This window comes from Coregonus lavaretus (assembly GCF_964263955.1).
Source record: "Coregonus lavaretus genome assembly, contig: HAP1_SCAFFOLD_558, whole genome shotgun sequence".
NCBI lineage: Eukaryota > Metazoa > Chordata > Actinopteri > Salmoniformes > Salmonidae > Coregonus > Coregonus lavaretus.
The window spans coordinates 120,063-139,722 of record NW_028157488.1 but is presented as its reverse complement, the minus strand read 5'-3'; the positions used below and the strand labels follow the sequence as shown (position 1 = coordinate 139,722).

General features: G+C 45.4%; 1 protein-coding gene across 1 annotated transcript; it reads right to left on the bottom strand.

The window, feature by feature from the left end:
• Positions 1-961: 961 nt before the first annotated feature.
• On the bottom strand, positions 962-18,639 carry LOC311125364 (NACHT, LRR and PYD domains-containing protein 3-like). The gene is made up of 14 exons (XM_084199413.1): positions 18,580-18,639; positions 16,406-16,465; positions 13,780-13,922; positions 13,360-13,526; positions 11,438-13,238; positions 11,181-11,354; positions 10,730-10,903; positions 8,743-8,916; positions 6,787-6,960; positions 6,534-6,707; positions 6,004-6,177; positions 5,378-5,424; positions 4,671-5,241; positions 962-3,412 (listed from the first exon to the last, which is right to left on the bottom strand). The coding sequence occupies exons 3-14, from the start codon at positions 13,893-13,895 to the stop codon at positions 3,403-3,405; spliced, it is 3,756 nt and encodes a 1,251-aa protein (XP_084055539.1). The 5' UTR covers positions 13,896-13,922; positions 16,406-16,465; positions 18,580-18,639; the 3' UTR covers positions 962-3,402.
• Positions 18,640-19,660: the final 1,021 nt, after the last annotated feature.

The window sequence follows — 19,660 nt, the reverse complement described above, 5'->3', positions numbered from 1 at the left end:
GATCCCAGGATGAGAGCTTAAAGGTAGAGTCAGCTAAATGATGTTGTACGAGCAGCACCGCAGATATTGTGATGAGCAAGATGCCTGACTTCTCTCTCACACAGTATCTGCCCATGTGCACGGGTTCTCTTCACTCTCTTACAGCGTGGTAGCCACGGGACCAAAACAGAGAAGTTTAGCATCGCGCTCCAACGCCCTTAGTTGTTGTAGAAATTGACCCACTATGATGTTTACTTTGTGCATCTACATCATATTGCTGACTCTACCTTTAAGTTTGTTTTGACCAAATAGATCATGATTGTGTTCCTTGCCTGGGACTCAAGAACGCTTTAATCGTATTTTGATTTTAAAACAATTATCAGTTAACACTCACATATCTGGTCTCTGGTGTTCTCAGGTCCAGGCTTGATACAACACTCTCCACCATGGTCTCTGCTGTTGGGAAAGCAGATGGATAGACTGTGATTAAACTAAATACAACTTATAAAGGCTTTATATAGCATACATACAGTCTTCATAAGCAATACAAAGGGTGCATAAAGGGTGACAGAACAGCTCCCTATGTAGGGTGCATTGCCAAATGTGACATAACACTATGTCAACTTCCACGAAGTCAATACTGATGGTGACATTACAGGTGACATTGCTTATCTTGATGAAAGCCCCTAGAGACGTGAAGTCACCAGGTATCATTTTAACAGGTTCTGATGCCCTCTTGTGGTTAGAGTGAAACTGACACTACAGTGAGACATAGGAGAGGAAACATCTGTACATCCAACAGAACACATTAAAACACACCACTACTACTAATCTAACTGTCTGTAGGTCCAACAGAACACATTAAAACACACCACTACTACTAATCTAACTGTCTGTAGGTCCAACAGAACACATTAAAACACACCACTACTACTAATCTGTCACGGTCGTCTAAGAGCGAAGGAGACCAAAACGCAGCGTGTGAAAGAAACATGTTGACTTTATTCAATTTAAAGCAACCTAGAAAAACAACAAACCAAAATGACGATACGAGAAGTCCACACGGTTACACTGACCGACAAGGAACAAGGAAACAAAAACCCACAAAACACAAGGTGAAACCACACAGTTTAAATATGGCTCCCAATCAGAGATAACGAGCCGACAGCTGTCACTCGTTACCTCCGATTGGGAGTCACAAGAATACAAACAAGGCATACAACCACCTAGACACCCCAACCAAACAGCACACAACAAAACGAACATACCCTATACCCAACCTAACCCACACAACACCCAACAATACAAACACACCCTGGTTCAATAACAACGTCCCGGAACCAGAGCGTGACAGTACCCCCCCCTAAAGGTGCGAACCCCGGGCGCACCAACATAAGGACTAGGGGAGGGTCTGGGTGGGCGTCTGTCCACGGTGGCGGCTCTGGCCCCGGTCGTGATCCCCACCCCACCACAGTCACAACCTGCTTCAGTAGCCTCCTCCCAATGACCACCCTCCAACTAACCCCACCTGAACTAAGGGGCGACACCGGACTAAGGGGCAGCACCGGACTAAGGGGCAGCACCGGGATAAGGGGCAGCACCGGGATAAGGGGCAGCACCGGGCTAAGGGGCAGCACCGGACTAAGGGGCAGCACCGGGCTAAGGGACAGTACCTGACTAAGGGGCAGCACCGGACTGAGGGGCAGCACCGGACTGAATGGCGGATCCTGGCTGGCTGGCTCTGGCGGATCCTGGCTGGACGGCTCTGGCGGATCCTGGCTGGACGGCTCTGGCGGATCCTGGCTGGACGGCTCTGGCGGATCCTGGCTGGACGGCTCTGGCGGATCCTGGCTGGACGGCTCTGGCGGATCCTGGCTGGACGGCTCATGGCTGGCTGACGGATCTGGCTGCTCATGGTTGGCTGACGGATCCGGCTGCTCATGGCTGGCTGAAGGATCTGGCTGCTCATGGCTGGCCGACGGATCTGGCTGCTCATGGCTGGCTGACGGATCTGGCTGCTCATGGCTGGCTGACGGATCTGGCTGCTCATGGCTGGCTGACGGATCTGGCTGCTCATGGCTGGCTGAAGGCTCTGGCTGATCCAGTCTGGCGGAAGGCTCTGGCTGATCCTGTCTGGCGGAAGGCTCTGGCTGATCCTGTCTGGCGGAAGGCTCTAGCGGCTCCGGTCTGGCGGACGGCTCTGAAGGCTCATGGCAGACGGGCGGCTTTGCAGGCTCAGTACAGACGGCCAGTTCAAGCGCCTTTGGGCAGACGGGCAGTTCAGGCCCCGTTGGGCAGACGGCAGACTCTGGCCGTCTGAGGCGCACCGTAGGCCTGGTGCGTGGTGCCGGAACTGGAGGTACCGGGCTGAGGACACGCATCTCAGGGCTAGTGCGGGGAGAAGCAACAGGGCATGCTGGACCCTGGGGACGCACATAAGGCCTAGTGCGGAGAGCCGGAACAGGGCATGCTGGACCCTGGGGACGCACATAAGGCCTAGTGCGGAGAGCAGCAACAGGACGCACAGGACTCTGGGAACACACAGGAGGCTTGGTGCGTGGTGTAGGCACTGGTGGGAAAAGGCTGGCGACGCGCACCGTATCCCTGGTGCGAGTGGCCGGAACAGGCCGGGCCGGGCTGGCGACGCGCACCGTATCCCTGGTGCGAGTGGCCGGAACAGGCCGGGCCGGGCTGGCGACGCGCACCGTATCCCTGGTGCGAGTGGCCGGAACAGGCCGGGCTGGGCTGGCGAAGCGCACCGTATCCCTGGTGCGAGTGGCCGGAACAGGCCGGGCCGGGCTGGCGAAGCGCACCGTATCCCTGGTGCGAGTGGCCGGAACAGGCCGGGCCGGGCTGGCGAAGCGCACCGTATCCTTGGTGCGAGGAACAGGAACAGGCCGAGCCGGGCTGGAGACGCGCACCGTACACTTGGTGCGAGGGGTCGTAACAGGCCGGACCGTACTGGAGGCACACACCACTGGCTCTACCCCGGGAACTGGAACGGGCCGGACCGGACTGGTAATACACCCCAGTACCACTCGCCGTGCCTCTACATCTCCTTTCCCTACTTTGACCAGTGACCCCCGTAACCTGGTTGCCTTTTGAATTCGCCCCTTCTCTGCCTCCGTCAGCCCTGTGGCAGCCTCCTGCTGCCCAGCCGCCCAAGCCATGTGCCCCCCCCAAAAAACTTTTTGGGGTTGCCTCTCGTCCTTCCGACGATGGCCCTGCTGACGCCGTTGCTCCTCTCGCCGTCGCCTCTCCACCGTTTCGCTCCATGGACGGCGATCCATCCCATCCAGGATCTCCTCCCAAGTCCAGGACCCCTTTCCGTCCAAAATCTCCTCCCATGTCCAGGCAGCCTTTGGAGCTGGGTCCTGTTGCCGCTTGACACGCTGCTTGGTCCTATTATGGTGGGTTTTTCTGTCACGGTCGTCTAAGAGCGAAGGAGACCAAAACGCAGCGTGTGAAAGAAACATGTTGACTTTATTCAATTTAAAGCAACCTAGAAAAACAACAAACCAAAATGACGATACGAGAAGTCCACACGGTTACACTGACCGACAAGGAACAAGGAAACAAAAACCCACAAAACACAAGGTGAAACCACACAGTTTAAATATGGCTCCCAATCAGAGATAACGAGCCGACAGCTGTCACACGTTACCTCCGATTGGGAGTCACAAGAATACAAACAAGGCATACAACCACCTAGACACCCCAACCAAACAGCACACAACAAAACGAACATACCCTATACCCAACCTAACCCACACAACACCCAACAATACAAACAAACCCTGGTTCAATAACAACGTCCCGGAACCAGAGCGTGACATAATCTAACTGTCTGTAGGTCCAACAGAACACATTAAAACACACCACTACTACTAATCTAACTGTCTGTAGGTCCAACAGAACACATTAAAACACACCACCACCACTAATCTAACTGTCTGTAGGTCCAACAGAACACATTAAAACACACCACTACTACTAATCTAACTGTCTGTAGGTCCAACAGAACACATTAAAACACACCACTACTACTAATCTAACTGTCTGTAGGTCCAACAGAACACATTAAAACACACCACCACCACTAATCTAACTGTCTGTAGGTCCAACAGAACACATTAAAACACACCACTACTACTAATCTAACTGTCTGTAGGTCCAACAGAACACATTAAAACACACCACTACTACTAATCTAACTGTCTGTAGGTCCAACAGAACACATTAAAACACACCACTACTACTAATCTAACTGTCTGTAGGTCCAACAGAACACATTAAAACACACCACTACTACTAATATAACTGTCTGTAGGTCCAACAGAACACATTAAAACACACCACTACTACTAATATAACTGTCTGTAGGTCCAACAGAACACATTAAAACACACCACTACTACTAATCTAACTGTCTGTAGGTCCAACAGAACACATTAAAACACACCACTACTACTAATCTAACTGTCTGTAGGTCCAACAGAACACATTAAAACACACCAATACTACTAATCTAACTGTCTGTAGGTCCAACGGAACACATTAAAACACACCACTACTACTAATCTAACTGTCTGTAGGTCCAACAGAACACATTAAAACACACCACTACTACTAATCTAATTGTAGGAATGATTCCAGAGGAAAACACATGATGAAACATTGCTATGACTCACCTTTGAATGTGTTGGTCATCTATCTGACACAGGGTCATTGAGGAGGAAGAGAAATAAACCTCAAACCCAAACCCAAACCCAAACCCAGGATAGAGGGGTTCAGTGAATGTGGTGTGTTCTGTGTAAAGGTGTGTCAGTGTACCAGAGGAGGACACACTATAGAAGGACAAAGTACCAGCTGGCCAGTCCAGATACACTCCAACTCTGTCAGAAACAGGACCAGAGATGGATCTGATGACTCCAGCATGGTAAAAGTTATATCCACTGTCATAGCAGACTAAACCCCAGGACTTCCAATTGGCTCCAATACAACTGTCCTTCTTCTCTCCCTTCCTCTTCATTCCTTTGGACACCACACCAATGTAAGCCTCGCCACCATTGCTCTCCACCTCCCAGTAATAACGAGATCCAGATAAGCCTTCTCTGCAGAGAACTTGGGGATGACGGTCAAATCTGTCTGGATGGTCTTCATAATGCTGCTTCTCCTTCACCCATGTCACCTTCCTGTTCCCCTCAGACAGTATCAGGTTTGGGTTTGCTGTATTTGGGTCCAGGTTGAGATGACAGGCATCTGTAGACAAAAGGAGAGTTTAATCAAACCACATCTTCATATAAAATGTTGTTTTGTAGGTAGAGAACAAGTATTGATTAGTTACTATGTTACTGTAGTTCTGAATATGTAGTTAATTAGGATTGAAGAGACTTACATTTCCTCAGCCCTGGTTTCAGCTTGAACTCTCCACCATGATCCACACTGTAGGAGAAACAGGTTATTGACTGACAGAGACCTAATGAAGCAGTCAACATTTAAACCATATTGTTGTGTTCTGGTGCACTATCCAAGTTCATTACTAGAGAAATACAGGTATTCTATCCTACCTACTGCATACAGAACAGAGTACAATTCATTACTAGATACATACAGGTATTCTATCCTACCTACTGCATACAGAACAGAGTACAATTCATTACTAGAGACATACAGGTATTCTATCCTACCTACTGCATACAGAACAGAGTACAATTCATTACTAGAGACATACAGGTATTCTATCCTACCTACTGCATACAGAACAGAGTACAATTCATTACTAGAGACATACAGGTATTCTATCCTACATACTGCATACAGAACAGAGTACAATTCCAACAGGATATCAGAGATGCAGAAGAAGAGTATTCATGTGGTGATGATGTATGCTGTGTTGGAGTGCTAAGCCTGCTGGGTAAACGTCCCCTTAATTCTACCATCATGTCCTCATGTTACTGAACCTACTACACTACATAGGACACAACCACTGCTCACACTATTAGGACATCTATTCTGACTTACTTCAGCTTCATCAGTTTATCTGTGGGATCCACCAGAGCAGCTGAAAGCAGTCCCCCTGCAGAGTCTCCTGGGTGATTGTAGCTCAGGTCCAGCTCTTTCAGGTGGGAGGGGTTTGACCTCAGAGCTGAAGACAGAGCAGCACAGCCCTCCTCTGTGACCAGACAGCCAGACAGCCTACAGAGAGACACAACAGCTGTCTAGGTTGGTGGACTGGTGTCAATCATCTTGTAGGACACCCATATATTTGTCCATGACACAAACATTTTAAAGAAACATCAGATGTTCAGAGTATTTGTTTTACTAAGCTCAGTACCGACCTGACTAAAACAGCTGTACATACCCCAGTGTGTGTAGTTTACAGTCTGGATCCTCCAGTCCAGCAGAGGGCAGTGTAACTCAGCTCAGTACCGACCTGACTAAAACAGCTGTACATACCCCAGTGTGTGTAGTTTACAGTCTGGATCCTCCAGTCCAGCAGAGGGCAGTGTAACTCAGCTCAGTACCGACCTGACTGAAACAGCTGTACATACCCCAGTGTGTGTAGTTTACAGTCTGGATCCTCCAGTCCAGCAGACAGCAGTGTAACTCCTGAGTCCTGCAGGTCATTGTCTCTCAGCTCCAGTTGTTTCAGTTGTGAGTTGGGTGAACTCAGGACTGAGGCCAGATCTGAACAGCAACCCTCTGTCAGACCACACTGACCTAGACTAGAGGACAGAAGAGCACATGATTAACAAATGTCTGAAACATCCACATAATAACTCATACTGAATAAAGTTAACTCACACTAGTGTCTGTATGTTGCAGAGTGGACTGGTTAGTCCAACACAGAGCAGCTCCACTCCTCTGTCTCCCAGGTCATTGTAGCTGAGGTCCAGTTCTCTCAGGGGGGAGTTTGGTGTCTGCAGAGCTGAAGCCAGAGTCTCACAGGATTCATATGTGAGTTTACAGCCAGACAGTCTGGAGAGAGGAAATATAGTGATACACTGTTAAATATGCAAAGCTTTAAGAATAATGAGATGCATTAAGATAATAACAGAAGGACACATACTAACTCACTCAAGATATTTACCTTAGTTTGATATATGTTGTTATGTATGTTTCTGGATATGTCCCAAAATGTTAAAATAATGTTACAAACATACACATACTAACTATACTGAACAGAAATATAAACCCAACATGTAAAGTGTTGGGCCCACGTTTCATGAGCGGAAATAAAAGATCCCAGATATGTTCCATACGCACAAAAGCTTATTTCTCTCAAATGTTGTGCATAAATTTGTTTAGATCCCTGTTAGTGAGCATTTCTCCTTTGTTAAGATAATCCATTTTGTTAAGATAATCCATTCACCTGACAGGTGTGGTATATCAAGAAGCTGATTAAACAGCATGATCATTACACAGGTGCACCTTGTGCTGGGGACAATAAAAGGCCACCCTGAAATATGCAGTTTTGTCACACAACACAATGCCACAGTTGTGTCAAGTTTTGAGTGAGCGTGCAATTGGCATGATGACTGCAGGAATGTCCACCAGAGCTGTTGCTAGATAATTTTATGTTAATTTCTCTTCCATAAACCGCCTCCAACATCGTTTTAGAGAATTTGGCAGTACATCCTACCAGCCTCACAATCACAGACCACATGTAACCACGCCAGCCCAGGACCTCCACATCCGGCTTCTTCACCTGCAGGATGGTCTGAGACAAGCCACCAGGACAGCTGATTTAACTGTGGGTTTTCACAACCGAATACTTTCTGCACAAACTGTCAGAAACCGTCTCAGGGAAGCTCATCTGCGTGCTCGTCATCCTCACCAGGGTCTTGACCTGACTGCAGTTTGGCGTCGTAACCGACTTCTGTGGGCAAATGCTCACCTTCGATGGCCACTGGCACACTGGAGAAGTGTGCTCTTCACGGATGAATCCCGGTTTCAACTGTACCGGGAAGATGGCAGAAAGCGTGTATGGCGTCGTGATGGCATTGTGTGGGCGAGCGGTTTGCTGATTTCAACGTTGTGAACAGAGTGCCCCATGGTGGCGGTGGGGTTATGGTATGGGCAGGCATAAGCTACGGACAATGAACACGATCGCATTTTATCGATGTCAATTTGAATACACAGAGATACCGTGACGAGATCCTGAGGCCCATTGTCGTGCCATTCGTGCCATTCATTCACCTCATGTTTCAGCATGATAATGGACGGCCCCATGTCGCAAGGATCTGTACACAATTCCTGGAAGCTGAAAATGTCCCAGTTCTTCCATGGACTGCATACTCACCAGACATGCATGTTTGGGATGCTCTGGATCGACGTGTCCGACAGCGTCTTCCAGTTCCCGGCAGTTTCCAGCAACTTCGCACAGCCATTGAAGAGGAGTGGGAGAACATTCCACAGGCCACAATCAACAGCCTGATCAACTCTATGTGAAGGAGACGTGTCGCGCTGCATGAGGCAAATGGTGGTCACACCAGATACGGACTGGTTTTCTGATACACACCCATACTTATTTTTTTAAAGGTATCTGTGACCAACAGATGCATATCTGTATTCCCATTTATGTGAAATCCATAGATTAGGGCCTAATGAATTTATTTCAATTGACTGATTTCCTCATTTGAACTGTAACTCAGTAAAACCTTTCAAATTGTTGCATGTTGCGTTTATATTCTTGTTCAGTATATAGTACATTCATAATATATAAACACTCACAGTGGATACTGAAGATATTTAACTCACACTAGTGTCTGTATGTTGCAGAGTGCACTGGTTAGTCCAACACAGAGCAGCTCCACTCCTCTGTCTCCCAGGTCATTGTAGCTGAGGTCCAGTTCTCTCAGGGGGGAGTTTGGTGTCTGCAGAGCTGAAGCCAGAGTCTCACAGGATTCATATGTGAGTTTACAGCCAGACAGTCTGGAGAGAGGAGATATGTTGATACACTGTTAAATATGCAAAGCTTTAAGAATAATGAGATGCATTAAGACAATAACAGAAGGACACATGATTAACCAATGTTAAAAACATACTAACTCACTCAAGATATTTACCTTAGTTTTATATATGTTATGTATGTTTCTGGATATGTCCCAAAAATGTTAAAATAATGTTAAAAACATACACATACTAACTATACTGAACAGAAATATAAACCCAACATGTAAAGTGTTGGTCCCACGTTTCATGAGCTGAAATAAAAGATCCCAGTTATGTTCCATACGCACAAAAGCTTATTTCTCTCAAATGTTGTGCATAAATTTGTTTAGATCCCTGATAGTGAGCATTTCTCCTTTGTTAAGATAATCCATTTTGTTAAGATAATCCATTCACCTGACAGGTGTGGTATATCAAGAAGCTGATTAAACTGCATGATCATTACACAGGTGCACCTTGTGCTGGGGACAATAAAAGGCCACTCTGAAATATACAGTTTTGTCACACAACACAATGCCACAGATGTGTCAAGTTTTGAGGGAGCGTGCAATTGGCATGATGACTGCAGGAATGTCCACCAGAGCTGTTGCTAGATAATTGTATGTTAATTTCTCTTCCATAAACCGCCTCCAACATCGTTTTAGAGAATTTGGCAGTACATCCTACCGGCCTCACAACCGCAGACCATGTGTAAACACGCCAGCCCAGGACCTCCACAGCCGGCTTCTTCACCTGCAGGATGGTCTGAGACAAGCCACCAGGACAGCTGATTTAACTGTGGGTTTTCACAACCGAATAATTTCTGCACAAACTGTCAGAAACCGTCTCAGGGATGCTCATCTGCGTACTCGTCATCCTCACCAGGGTCTTGACCTGACTGCAGTTCGGCGTCGTAACTAACTTCTGTGGGCAAATGCTCACCTTCGATGGCCACTGGCACACTGGAGAAGTGTGCTCTTCACGGATTAATCCCGGTTTCAACTGTACCGGGAAGATGGCAGAAAGCGTGTATGGCGTCGTGATAGCATTGTGTGGGCGAGCGGTTTGCTGGGGTCAACGTTGTGAACAGAGTGCCCCATGGTGGCGGTGGGGTTATGGTATGGGCCGGCATAAGCTACGGACAATGAACACAATCACATTTTATCGATGGCAATTTGAATGCACAGAGATACCGTGAGGAGATCCTGAGGCCCATTGTCGTGCCATTCAACCGCCGCCATCACCTCATGTTTCAGCATGATAATGCACGGCCCCATGTCGCAAGGATCTGTACACAATTCCTGGAAGCTGAAAATGTCCCAGTTCTTCCTTAGCCTGAATACTCAACAGACATGTTACCCATTGAGCATGTTTGGGATGCTCTGGATTGACCTGTACGACAGCGTCTTCCAGTTCCCGGCAGTTTCCAGCAACTTCTCACAGCCATTGAAGAGGAGTGGGACAACATTCCACAGGCCACAATCAACAGCCTGATCAACTCTATGTGAAGGAGATGTGTCGCGCTGCATGAGGCAAATGGTGGTCACACCAGATAAGGACTGGTTTTCTGATACACACCCATACTTATTTTTTTAAAGGTATCTGTGACCAACAGATGCATATCTGAATTCCCATTTATGTGAAATCCATAGATTAGTGCCTAATGAATTTATTTCAATTGACTGATTTCCTCATATGAACTGTAACTCAGTAAACCTTTCAAATGGTTGCATGTTGCGTTTATATTTTTGTTCAGTATATAGTACATACATAATATATAAACACTCACAGTGGATACTGAAGATAGTTAACTCACACTAGTGTCTGTATGTTGCAGAGTGGACTGGTTAGTCCAACACAGAGCAGCTCCACTCCTCTGTCTCTCAGGTCATTGCAGCTGAGGTCCAGTTCTCTCAGGGGGGAGTTTGGTGTCTGCAGAGCTGAGGCCAGAGTCTCACAGGATACATATGTGAGTCCACAGCGATCCAGTCTGGAGAGAGGAGATATAGTGATACACTGTTAAATATGCAAAGCTTTAAGAATAATGAGATGCATTAAGATTATAACAGAAGGACACATGATTAACCAATGTTAAAAACATACTAACTCACTCAAGATATTTAACCTTAGTTTGATATATTTATCACATTTTATGTATGTTTCTGCATATTTACTAAGATGTTCAAATAATGTTAAAAACATACACATACTAACTACATACATAATATATAAACACTCACAGTGGATACTGAAGATATTTAACTCACACTAGTGTCTGTATGTTGCAGAGTGGACTGGTTAGTCCAACACAGAGCAGCTCCACTCCTCTGTCTCCCAGGTCATTGTAGCTGAGGTCCAGTTTTCTCAGGGGGGAGTTTGGTATCTGCAGAGCTGAAGCCAGAGTCTCACAGGATTCATATGTGAGTTTACAGTGATCCAGTCTGGAGAGAGGAGATCATCTGTTAGATATACAAATCCTTCAGAATAATGATAATGTATACATCAACTCAATAGCAGAACTTACAGTGCTCTCTTGCAGGTTTTCACTACCGGCAGCAACCTCTGATAACCTTCCTCTGATCTGGTGTATGTCTTCAGGTCAAACTCCTCCAGCACCTCCTCTGACATCAGTAACAGGTAGGCCAGGGCTGAACATTGTTGAGGTTCTAGCTCTGTTTCTGAAAGAGTTCCTGATCGCAGGGAGGTTTGCATGTCTTCAACTAGAGAGTTGGCACCAAGTTCATTCAGACAGTGGAACAAGTTGATGATCCTTTCTGGTGAGGATTCACTTTTGATCTTGTCTAAAAGGTACCTAACTGTTCTCTCGACTGTTTCCTCATTGCTCTGTCTTGTACTTCCTGTCTGTGTCAGAAGGCCTCGTAACAGATTCTGATTGGACTCCAGTGAGAGACCCAGAAGGAAGCGGAGGAACAGGTCCAGGTGTCCATTCTCACTCTTCAAGGCCTGGTCCACTGCTCTCCTGTGTAAGTCAAACAACTGGATTGACTCCTCCTCTTCATCCTCACTAGTGGTGGAAAAAACATTTTCCTTCTTGTCCAGACATGATTCTAAAGCATGCACTGCTGCTAGAAACTCCTGAATGCTCAGATGCACAAAGCTGTAGACCTTCTCTTGGTTCAGCCCAGATTCTTCTTTAAAGATCTCTGTACACAATGCTGAGTACTCTGATGCCTCTGTGACATCAAGGCCACACTCTCTCAGGTCCTCCTCATAGAAGATCAGGTTGCCCTTCTGCAGCTGTTGGAAAGCCAGCTCTGCCAGTTTCAGGATCATCTCTTTGTCTGACTGAGACAGTTCCTTTGGGTTTGTCTCTGTGGCTTTGTTGTACTTCTTGTTCTTCACAATGATTTGGATGAGCGTGAAGTGTGAGTACATCTGGGTCTGAGTTTTGGGGACTTCATCCTTCTCTGCCTCTTTCAGCATCATCTCAAGGACAGTGGCTGATATCCAACAGAAGACTGGCATGTGGCACATGATGTGGAGGCTCCTTGATGTCTTCATGTGTTTGATGATTTCATTGGCCAGATTCTGATCTGTGATTTTCTTCCTGAAGTACTCCTCCTTCTGTGGATCATTGAACCCTCGTACCTCTGTCACCTGGTCAACACACTCAGGAGGGATCTGATTGGCTGCTGCAGGCCGTGAGGTTATCCAGAGGAGAGCAGAGGGAAGCAGATTCCCCTTGATGAGGTTTGTCAGCAGCACGTCCACTGAGGTTGGCTTCGTGACATCACAGCACCTCTCATTGTTTTTGAAGTCTAGAGGAAGTCGACACTCATCCAGACCATCAAAAATGAAAACAGTTTTGGTTTCACCATCTTCAATGCTGTCAATCTCTTTCAGCTCTGAGAAGTAGTGGGAAAGAAGTTGCATCAGACTGTATTGGTCCTTTTTCAGGTTCAGATCACGGAAAGGAAGAGGAAACATGAAATGAACGTCCTGATTTGCTTTTCCCTCTGCCCAGTCAAGGATGACCTTCTGCACAGAGACTGTTTTTCCAATGCCAGCGATTCCTTTTGTCAGCACAGTTCTGATAGGTTTGTCTTGTCCAGCTAAAGGCTTGAAGATGTCGTTGCATTTGATTGGTGTCTCTTGTGTGGTTTGTTTCTTGGATGCCATCTCTATCTGTCTCACCTCATGTTCATTATTGACCCCTCCACTTCCACCCTCTGTGATGTAGAGCTCTGTGTAGATGTCCTTTAACAGACTTTGGTTTCCATGGTGTCCAATTCCTTCAGATATGTGTTGATACTTGTGTTTCAGTTTAGCCTTAATGTCTTGTTGGACTGTCAGAAGAGTTTGACCTGTAGGAAAACAATGAGAGCTGGGACTCATAAGTGCATGTGTGTGTGTGTGTGTGTGTGTGTGTGTGTTAGAGGGGCCTTTGTCCCGTTCTTTGTAATATTGTATGAAACACAGTCTTACTTCTTCTGTCCAGAAGGTTGTGTGTGATCTTTAATGCATCCTCACTGTCCAAACTCTCCACTTCCTTATTGTCATCTGGTAATGGTTCCTGGCTGAAAGCAGTTGGCTGATCACTCTTCATTGATAGCAGGCTGGGGGCAGGTGACTCTGCTCTGGGCTTCTGGACACTGAACAAAACAGGGAGGCAGATCACCTCATCAATATATCATCAGTACCTCATCTACATCATTTCAACAACTGTATAATTTAACTTCTAGAAGTCCTGATGTTTCTTTATAAAGCTACAGTCTGCAATTGGTAAATCGGTTTGGGGACTTTTAAATTAATGATGTAGAACTACATTTGATGTAATTTGGGAAAACTTTTCCCTTTAGTTTTATATCTTTAAGAGAACTGTATATTTTACATGTCATCTCTTACCTCTTAGAACTGGTGTCTTGAGTCATTTTAGAGGCAGTGGTCCCCTCCTCTCTCTCCCCAGAGAGACTCATTTTAGAGGCAGTGGTCCCCTCCTCTCTCTCCCCAGAGAGACTCATTTTAGATGTAAGTCACAGCTCACTCAGCTACAATAAGAAATAACAGAACAGTCAATATTTCTGAACAATGTTGAAGAACCATTAACAATGACAACACTTTTACTGTCTGTGGTCAAAGTTCAAACAGAGACTTCATGTTGCATTTAAACATGCACAGTTAATTTGATTTGATTTGACTTGGATCCCCATTAGCTGACGCCATAACAACAGCTAGTCTACCTCGGGTAAACACAACTAAAAATACGTTACAGCTTAGATTGACAGACATTATAAACATTTACCAAGTAGACATTACATACAGTTAAAATAGCTGACAGGTATTTCTTCTATACCAAAGGAAGCCAGGCTATAATGTATCTTTCGTCTCTCTGTGCTTCATAGTTGTCCTTTAATTTGCAAGAGGCTGAATGTATCTCACAGGAGAAAGCATCCGAGCGAGCTAAACAGCGCCCCTCTGTCTCTCTATGTGTAGGCCATCTATCTGATGCTGTCTGGTCCAAACGAGTATGACATTGTTGCCCGTAGCATTGAAGACAAGGGAAGCCTGCGAGCATTTGGCCTTTCATTTCAAAAAGTATGACAGAGTGATAGACAGTGTACTGTATGACAGACTGATAGACCGTGTACTGTATGACAGAGTGATAGACCGTGTACTGTATGACAGAGTGATAGACCGTGTACTGTATGACAGAGTGATAGACCGTGTACTGTATGACAGAGTGATAGACCGTGTACTGTATGACAGAGTGATAGACCGTGTACTGTATGACAGAGTGATAGACCGTGTACTGTATGACAGAGTGATAGACCGTGTACTGTATGACAGAGTGATAGACCGTGTACTGTATGTCAACATGTTTTTTCTACTTGAACAAACACATAAATCAGGACCATGAACCATTCTTTGCAACTTGCTGTAACTCTCTGTGGTTCTAAATCAATAGTTGTTTAGCGGTCCGAAAATGTCAGAAACATTAACTTGCTTGACCATGATGTAGGTCACGTAACTGTCTGTTACATAGAATATGCTTTGTGGACTTAACCGGACAGAAGTTGCTCTCTGGTTTTGTGATAAAACAAAGGTGTGGTTGAATTTATTCTCCCACTGTGTCTTCTTATTGTCTCGACCTTTAGGCCTAAAGCCTATATCAGGGTCACAAGGCATATGAATTAACAGGTTATAGAGCAAAACAAATATTACAACACATAGATTGTATTGTATTTTTCTGTCTTCCCCAGTGATTTTACGCACGCACCTCTACTGGTGTGACCTCATAATAGGCGTGGATGCAATTTGGACACCCAAGCTTTAGGCTTCTGTAGGACTGAACCTGCCGAGTTGATGTATGAGCTTCGGAATGTTTTAATTATAGGCTATGCCCGGGCTTTTCTCCGTTTATTTTACAAGTTGTATCATGTTAAATATCAGCCACTATCGAGAACCACCGTCAGTAAAACCCACATACATTTATAACTGTCACTTTAGTGTTCGTTTTCTTCAATTTGTAGCTTACATTTAGCATCATTCCATTCTGTTTCCCTTTCTTTCCTCTGTCACGTCAGTTGTTCCTGAGGGTCGTTAGCATTAGGCTAACGTTGTGCAAGAATTTAGGACATGTAGCCTGTTTGAATCATTATGGAACTCAGACCACACGTAGCAGGTTAAACCTGTAGCCTGGTTCACGGTTCACGACGACCGAACCGGTTTCATACAGTTCCATGATTAGTGAGAATTAGGGTAAATGTATAGGACCCCCCTATTCAACCCCTATTGTACACTTTTTTTTCCATCTTCCAATATTTCTGAATAGAAACTATGAGCAGTGCGTAGGAAAGGCGTAATTTCATAAGTTGGAATAGTGCCCTTAGTGAATACACCCATGCACTGCTTGACTTCACATGAGGTGCCAACAGTTTATCTCGTCCGTTGCACCCGGGCTTGTATTCAGGTGTGCCGACAACGATGCGGAACATTACGCAACAGTGCGCTGGCCAAGTTATATGAAGCGTACAGCACTGAGCAAAACGGACCACAGCCTTTCTGATCGGTGTCGCCAGAAAGCATTTTCAACTTGAACTTTGATTTATCCCAACATTTAAATAGTTTCTATGTCTATTGTTGCGCGTCATTTTTACTTGACTGACTTGTCGAAACATACTATTTTCTTTAGTGACAGCTTTACATAATTCCGATGCACGTCTTTCTAACGCAGTTTCGACATGCAGATAATAATCACGATAATGTGATGTCAATCGCCTTTACCAATAATACCCTACCTCATAGCCCTGTAGCCTATCACATCACATCACATTGGATCATATTGATTAGGCTAAGCAATATGAATCAACACCAATGTACAGTAAAATTATCATTCTTGAAAGTTGAAATCAGTATTGTATTAACTTTACATTTCTGTAGATGTCTTACCCCTAAATCATCTGTCTCTCTATGATAGCCTAACTTCTCCAGAACACCTTTCTACATTAAATTGAAAAAGAAAGCTACAAACCTCCGATGTTTTTGTCTTCTACCTGTAAGGTCCATTTCTTCCTCTACTTCCTTATACTACCTATGTTGGGACATGAGGTGGAGGGAGGGGAGAGGTAGAGGGAGGGAGGGAGGAGAGAGGGAGAGGTGGGGGGAGAGAGGGAGAGGTGGAGGGAGAGGTGGCGAGAGGGAGAGGTAGAGGGAGGGAGGGAGGGAGGGGGGAGGGAGGGAGAGAGGGAGGGGGGAGGGAGGGAGAGGTGGAGTGAGAGAGGGAGGGAGGAGAGAGGGAGGAGAGGGGGGTGGAGGGAGGGAGGGAGGGAGGAGAGAGGGAGGAGAGGTGGAGATTGAGCATAATGCAATATCAAAAGTAGTGCACTATATAGGGAAAAGGGTGTCATTTGAGAGTACGTACTCTATACATTGTGTAGTAACATAGGACCTTAGAGCTTATTGACATAGGATCTGTCTCTCTCTCTAACACACACACACAGAGACACACACACAGACACAGACACACACACACAGACACACACACACACACACACACACACACACACACACACAGACACACACACACACCTTAACAGAGGTGACTACACTGCATTTACAACTTGCGGTAACTCTCTGTGGTTCTAAATCAATAGTTGTTTAGTGATCGGAAACATTAACTTGCTTGACCATGATGTAGGTCATGTAACTGTCTGTTACATAGAATATGATTTGTGGACTTAACCGGACAGAAGTTGCTCTCTGGTTTTGTGATAAAACAAAGGTGTGGTTGAATTTATTCTGCCACTGTGTCTTCTTATTGTCTCGACCTTTAGGCCTAAAGCCTATATCAGGGTCACAAGGCATATGAATTAACAGGTTATAGAGCAAAACAAATATTACAACACATAGATTGTATTGTATTTTTCTGTCTTCCCCAGTGATTTTACGCACGCACCTCTACTGGTGTGACCTCATAATAGGCGTGGATGCAATTTGGAGCCCCAAGCTTTAGGCTTCTGTAGGACTGAACCTGCCGAGTTGATGTATGAGCTTCGGAATGTTTTAATTATAGGCTGTGCCCAGGCTTGTCTCCGTTTATTTTACAAGTTGTATCATGTTAAATATCAGCCACTATCGAGAGCCACCGTCAGTAAAACCCACATACATTTATAACTGTCACGTTAGTGTTCGTTTTCTTCCATTTGTAGCTTCCATTTAGCATCATTCCATTCTGTTTCCCTTTCTTTCCTCTGTCACGTCAGTTGTTCCTGAGGGTCGTTAGCATTAGGCTAACGTTGGGCAAGAATTTAGGACATGTAGCCTGTTTGAATCATTATGGAACTCAGACCACACGTAGCAGGTTAAACCTGTAGCCTGGTTCACGGTTCACGACGACTGAACCGGTTTCATACAGTTCCATGATTAGTGAGAATTAGGGTAAATGTATAGGACCCCCCTATTCAACCCCTATTGTACACTTTTTTTTCCATCTTCCAATATTTCTGAATAGAAACTATGAGCAGTGCGAAGGAAAGGCGTAATTTCATAAGTTGGAATAGTGCCCTTAGTGAATACACCCATGCACTGCTTGACTTGGTGCCAACAGTTTATCTCGTCCGTTGCACCCGGGCTTGTATTCAGGTGTGCCGACAACGATGCAGAACATTACGCAACAGTGCGCTGGCCAAGTTATATGAAGCGTACAGCACTGAGCAAAACGGATCACAGCCTTTCTGATCGGTGTCGCCAGAAAGCATTTTCAACTTGAACTTTGATTTATCCCAACATTTAAATAGTTTCTATGTCTATTGTTGCGCGTCATTTTTACTTGACTGACTTGACGAAACAGACTATTTTCTTTAGTGACAGCTTTACATAATTCCGATGCACGTCTTTCTAACGCAGTTTCGACATGTGGATAATAATCACGATAATGTGATGTCAGACGCCTTTACCATTAATACCCTACCTCATAGCCCTGTAGCCTATCACATCACATCACATTGGATCATATTTTTGATTAGGCTAAGCAATATGAATCAACACCAATGTACAGTAAAATTATCATTCTTGAAAGTTGAAATCAGTATTGTATTAACTTTACATTTCTGTAGATGTCTTACCCCTAAATCATCTGTCTCTCTATGATAGCCTAACTTCTCCAGAACACTTTTCTACATTAAATTGTAAAAGAAAGCTACAAACCTCAGATGTTTTTGTCTTCTACCTGTAAGGTCCATTTCTTCCTCTACTTCCTGATACTACCTATGTTGGGACATGAGGTGGAGGGAGGGGAGAGGTAGAGGGAGGGAGTGAGGGAGGAGAGAGGGAGCGGTGGGGGAGAGAGGGAGAGGTGGAGTGGAGGGAGGAGAGGTGGAGAGAAGGAGGGAGGGAGGGAGGGGGGGGGGTGGAGGGAGGGAGGGAGGAGAGGTGGAGATTGAGCATAATGCAATATCAAAAGTAGTGCACTATATAGGGAAAAGGGTGTCATTTGAGAGTACGTACTCTATACACTGTGTAGTAACATAGGACCTTAGAGCTTATTGACATAGGATCTGTCTCTCTCTCTAACACACACACACACACACACCCACACAGAGACACACACACACACACACACACACACACACACACACAGACACACACACACACACACACACACACAGAGACACACACACAGAGACACACACACAGAGACACACACACACACAGAGAGACACACACACACACACACACACACACACACAGAGACACACACACACACAGACACACACACAGACACACACACACACACACACACACACACACACACACACACACACACACACACACACACACACAGACACACACACACACACATACCTTAACAGAGGTGACTACACTGCATTTACAACTTGCGGTAACTCTCTGTGGTTCTAAATCAATAGTTGTTTAGTGATCGGAAACATTAACTTGCTTGACCATGATGTAGGTCATGTAACTGTCTGTTACATAGAATATGCTTTGTGGACTTAATCGGACAGAAGTTGCTCTCTGGTTTTGTGATAAAACAAAGGTGTGGTTGAATTTATTCTCCCACTGTGTCTTCTTATTGTCTCGACCTTTAGACCTAAAGCCTATATCAGGGTCACAAGGCATATGAATTAACAGGTTATAGAGCAAAACAATATTACAACACATAGATTGTATTGTATTTTTCTGTCTTCCCCAGTGATTTTACGCACGCACCTCTACTGGTGTGACCTCATAATTGGCGTGGATGCAATTTGGACCCCCAAGCTTTAGG

Coding starts and splice junctions, on each gene's coding strand:
- LOC311125364 (XM_084199413.1), bottom strand. CDS start 13,895: ATGAGTCTCTCTGGGGAGAGAGAGGAGGGGACCACTGCCTCTAAAATG. Junction 10,904..11,180: donor TGCAACATACAGACACTAGT/GTGAGTTAAATA, acceptor TCCTCTCTCCAG/ACTGGATCGCTGTGGACTCA. Junction 5,425..6,003: donor GATAAACTGATGAAGCTGAA/GTAAGTCAGAAT, acceptor TTTCTCCTACAG/TGTGGATCATGGTGGAGAGT.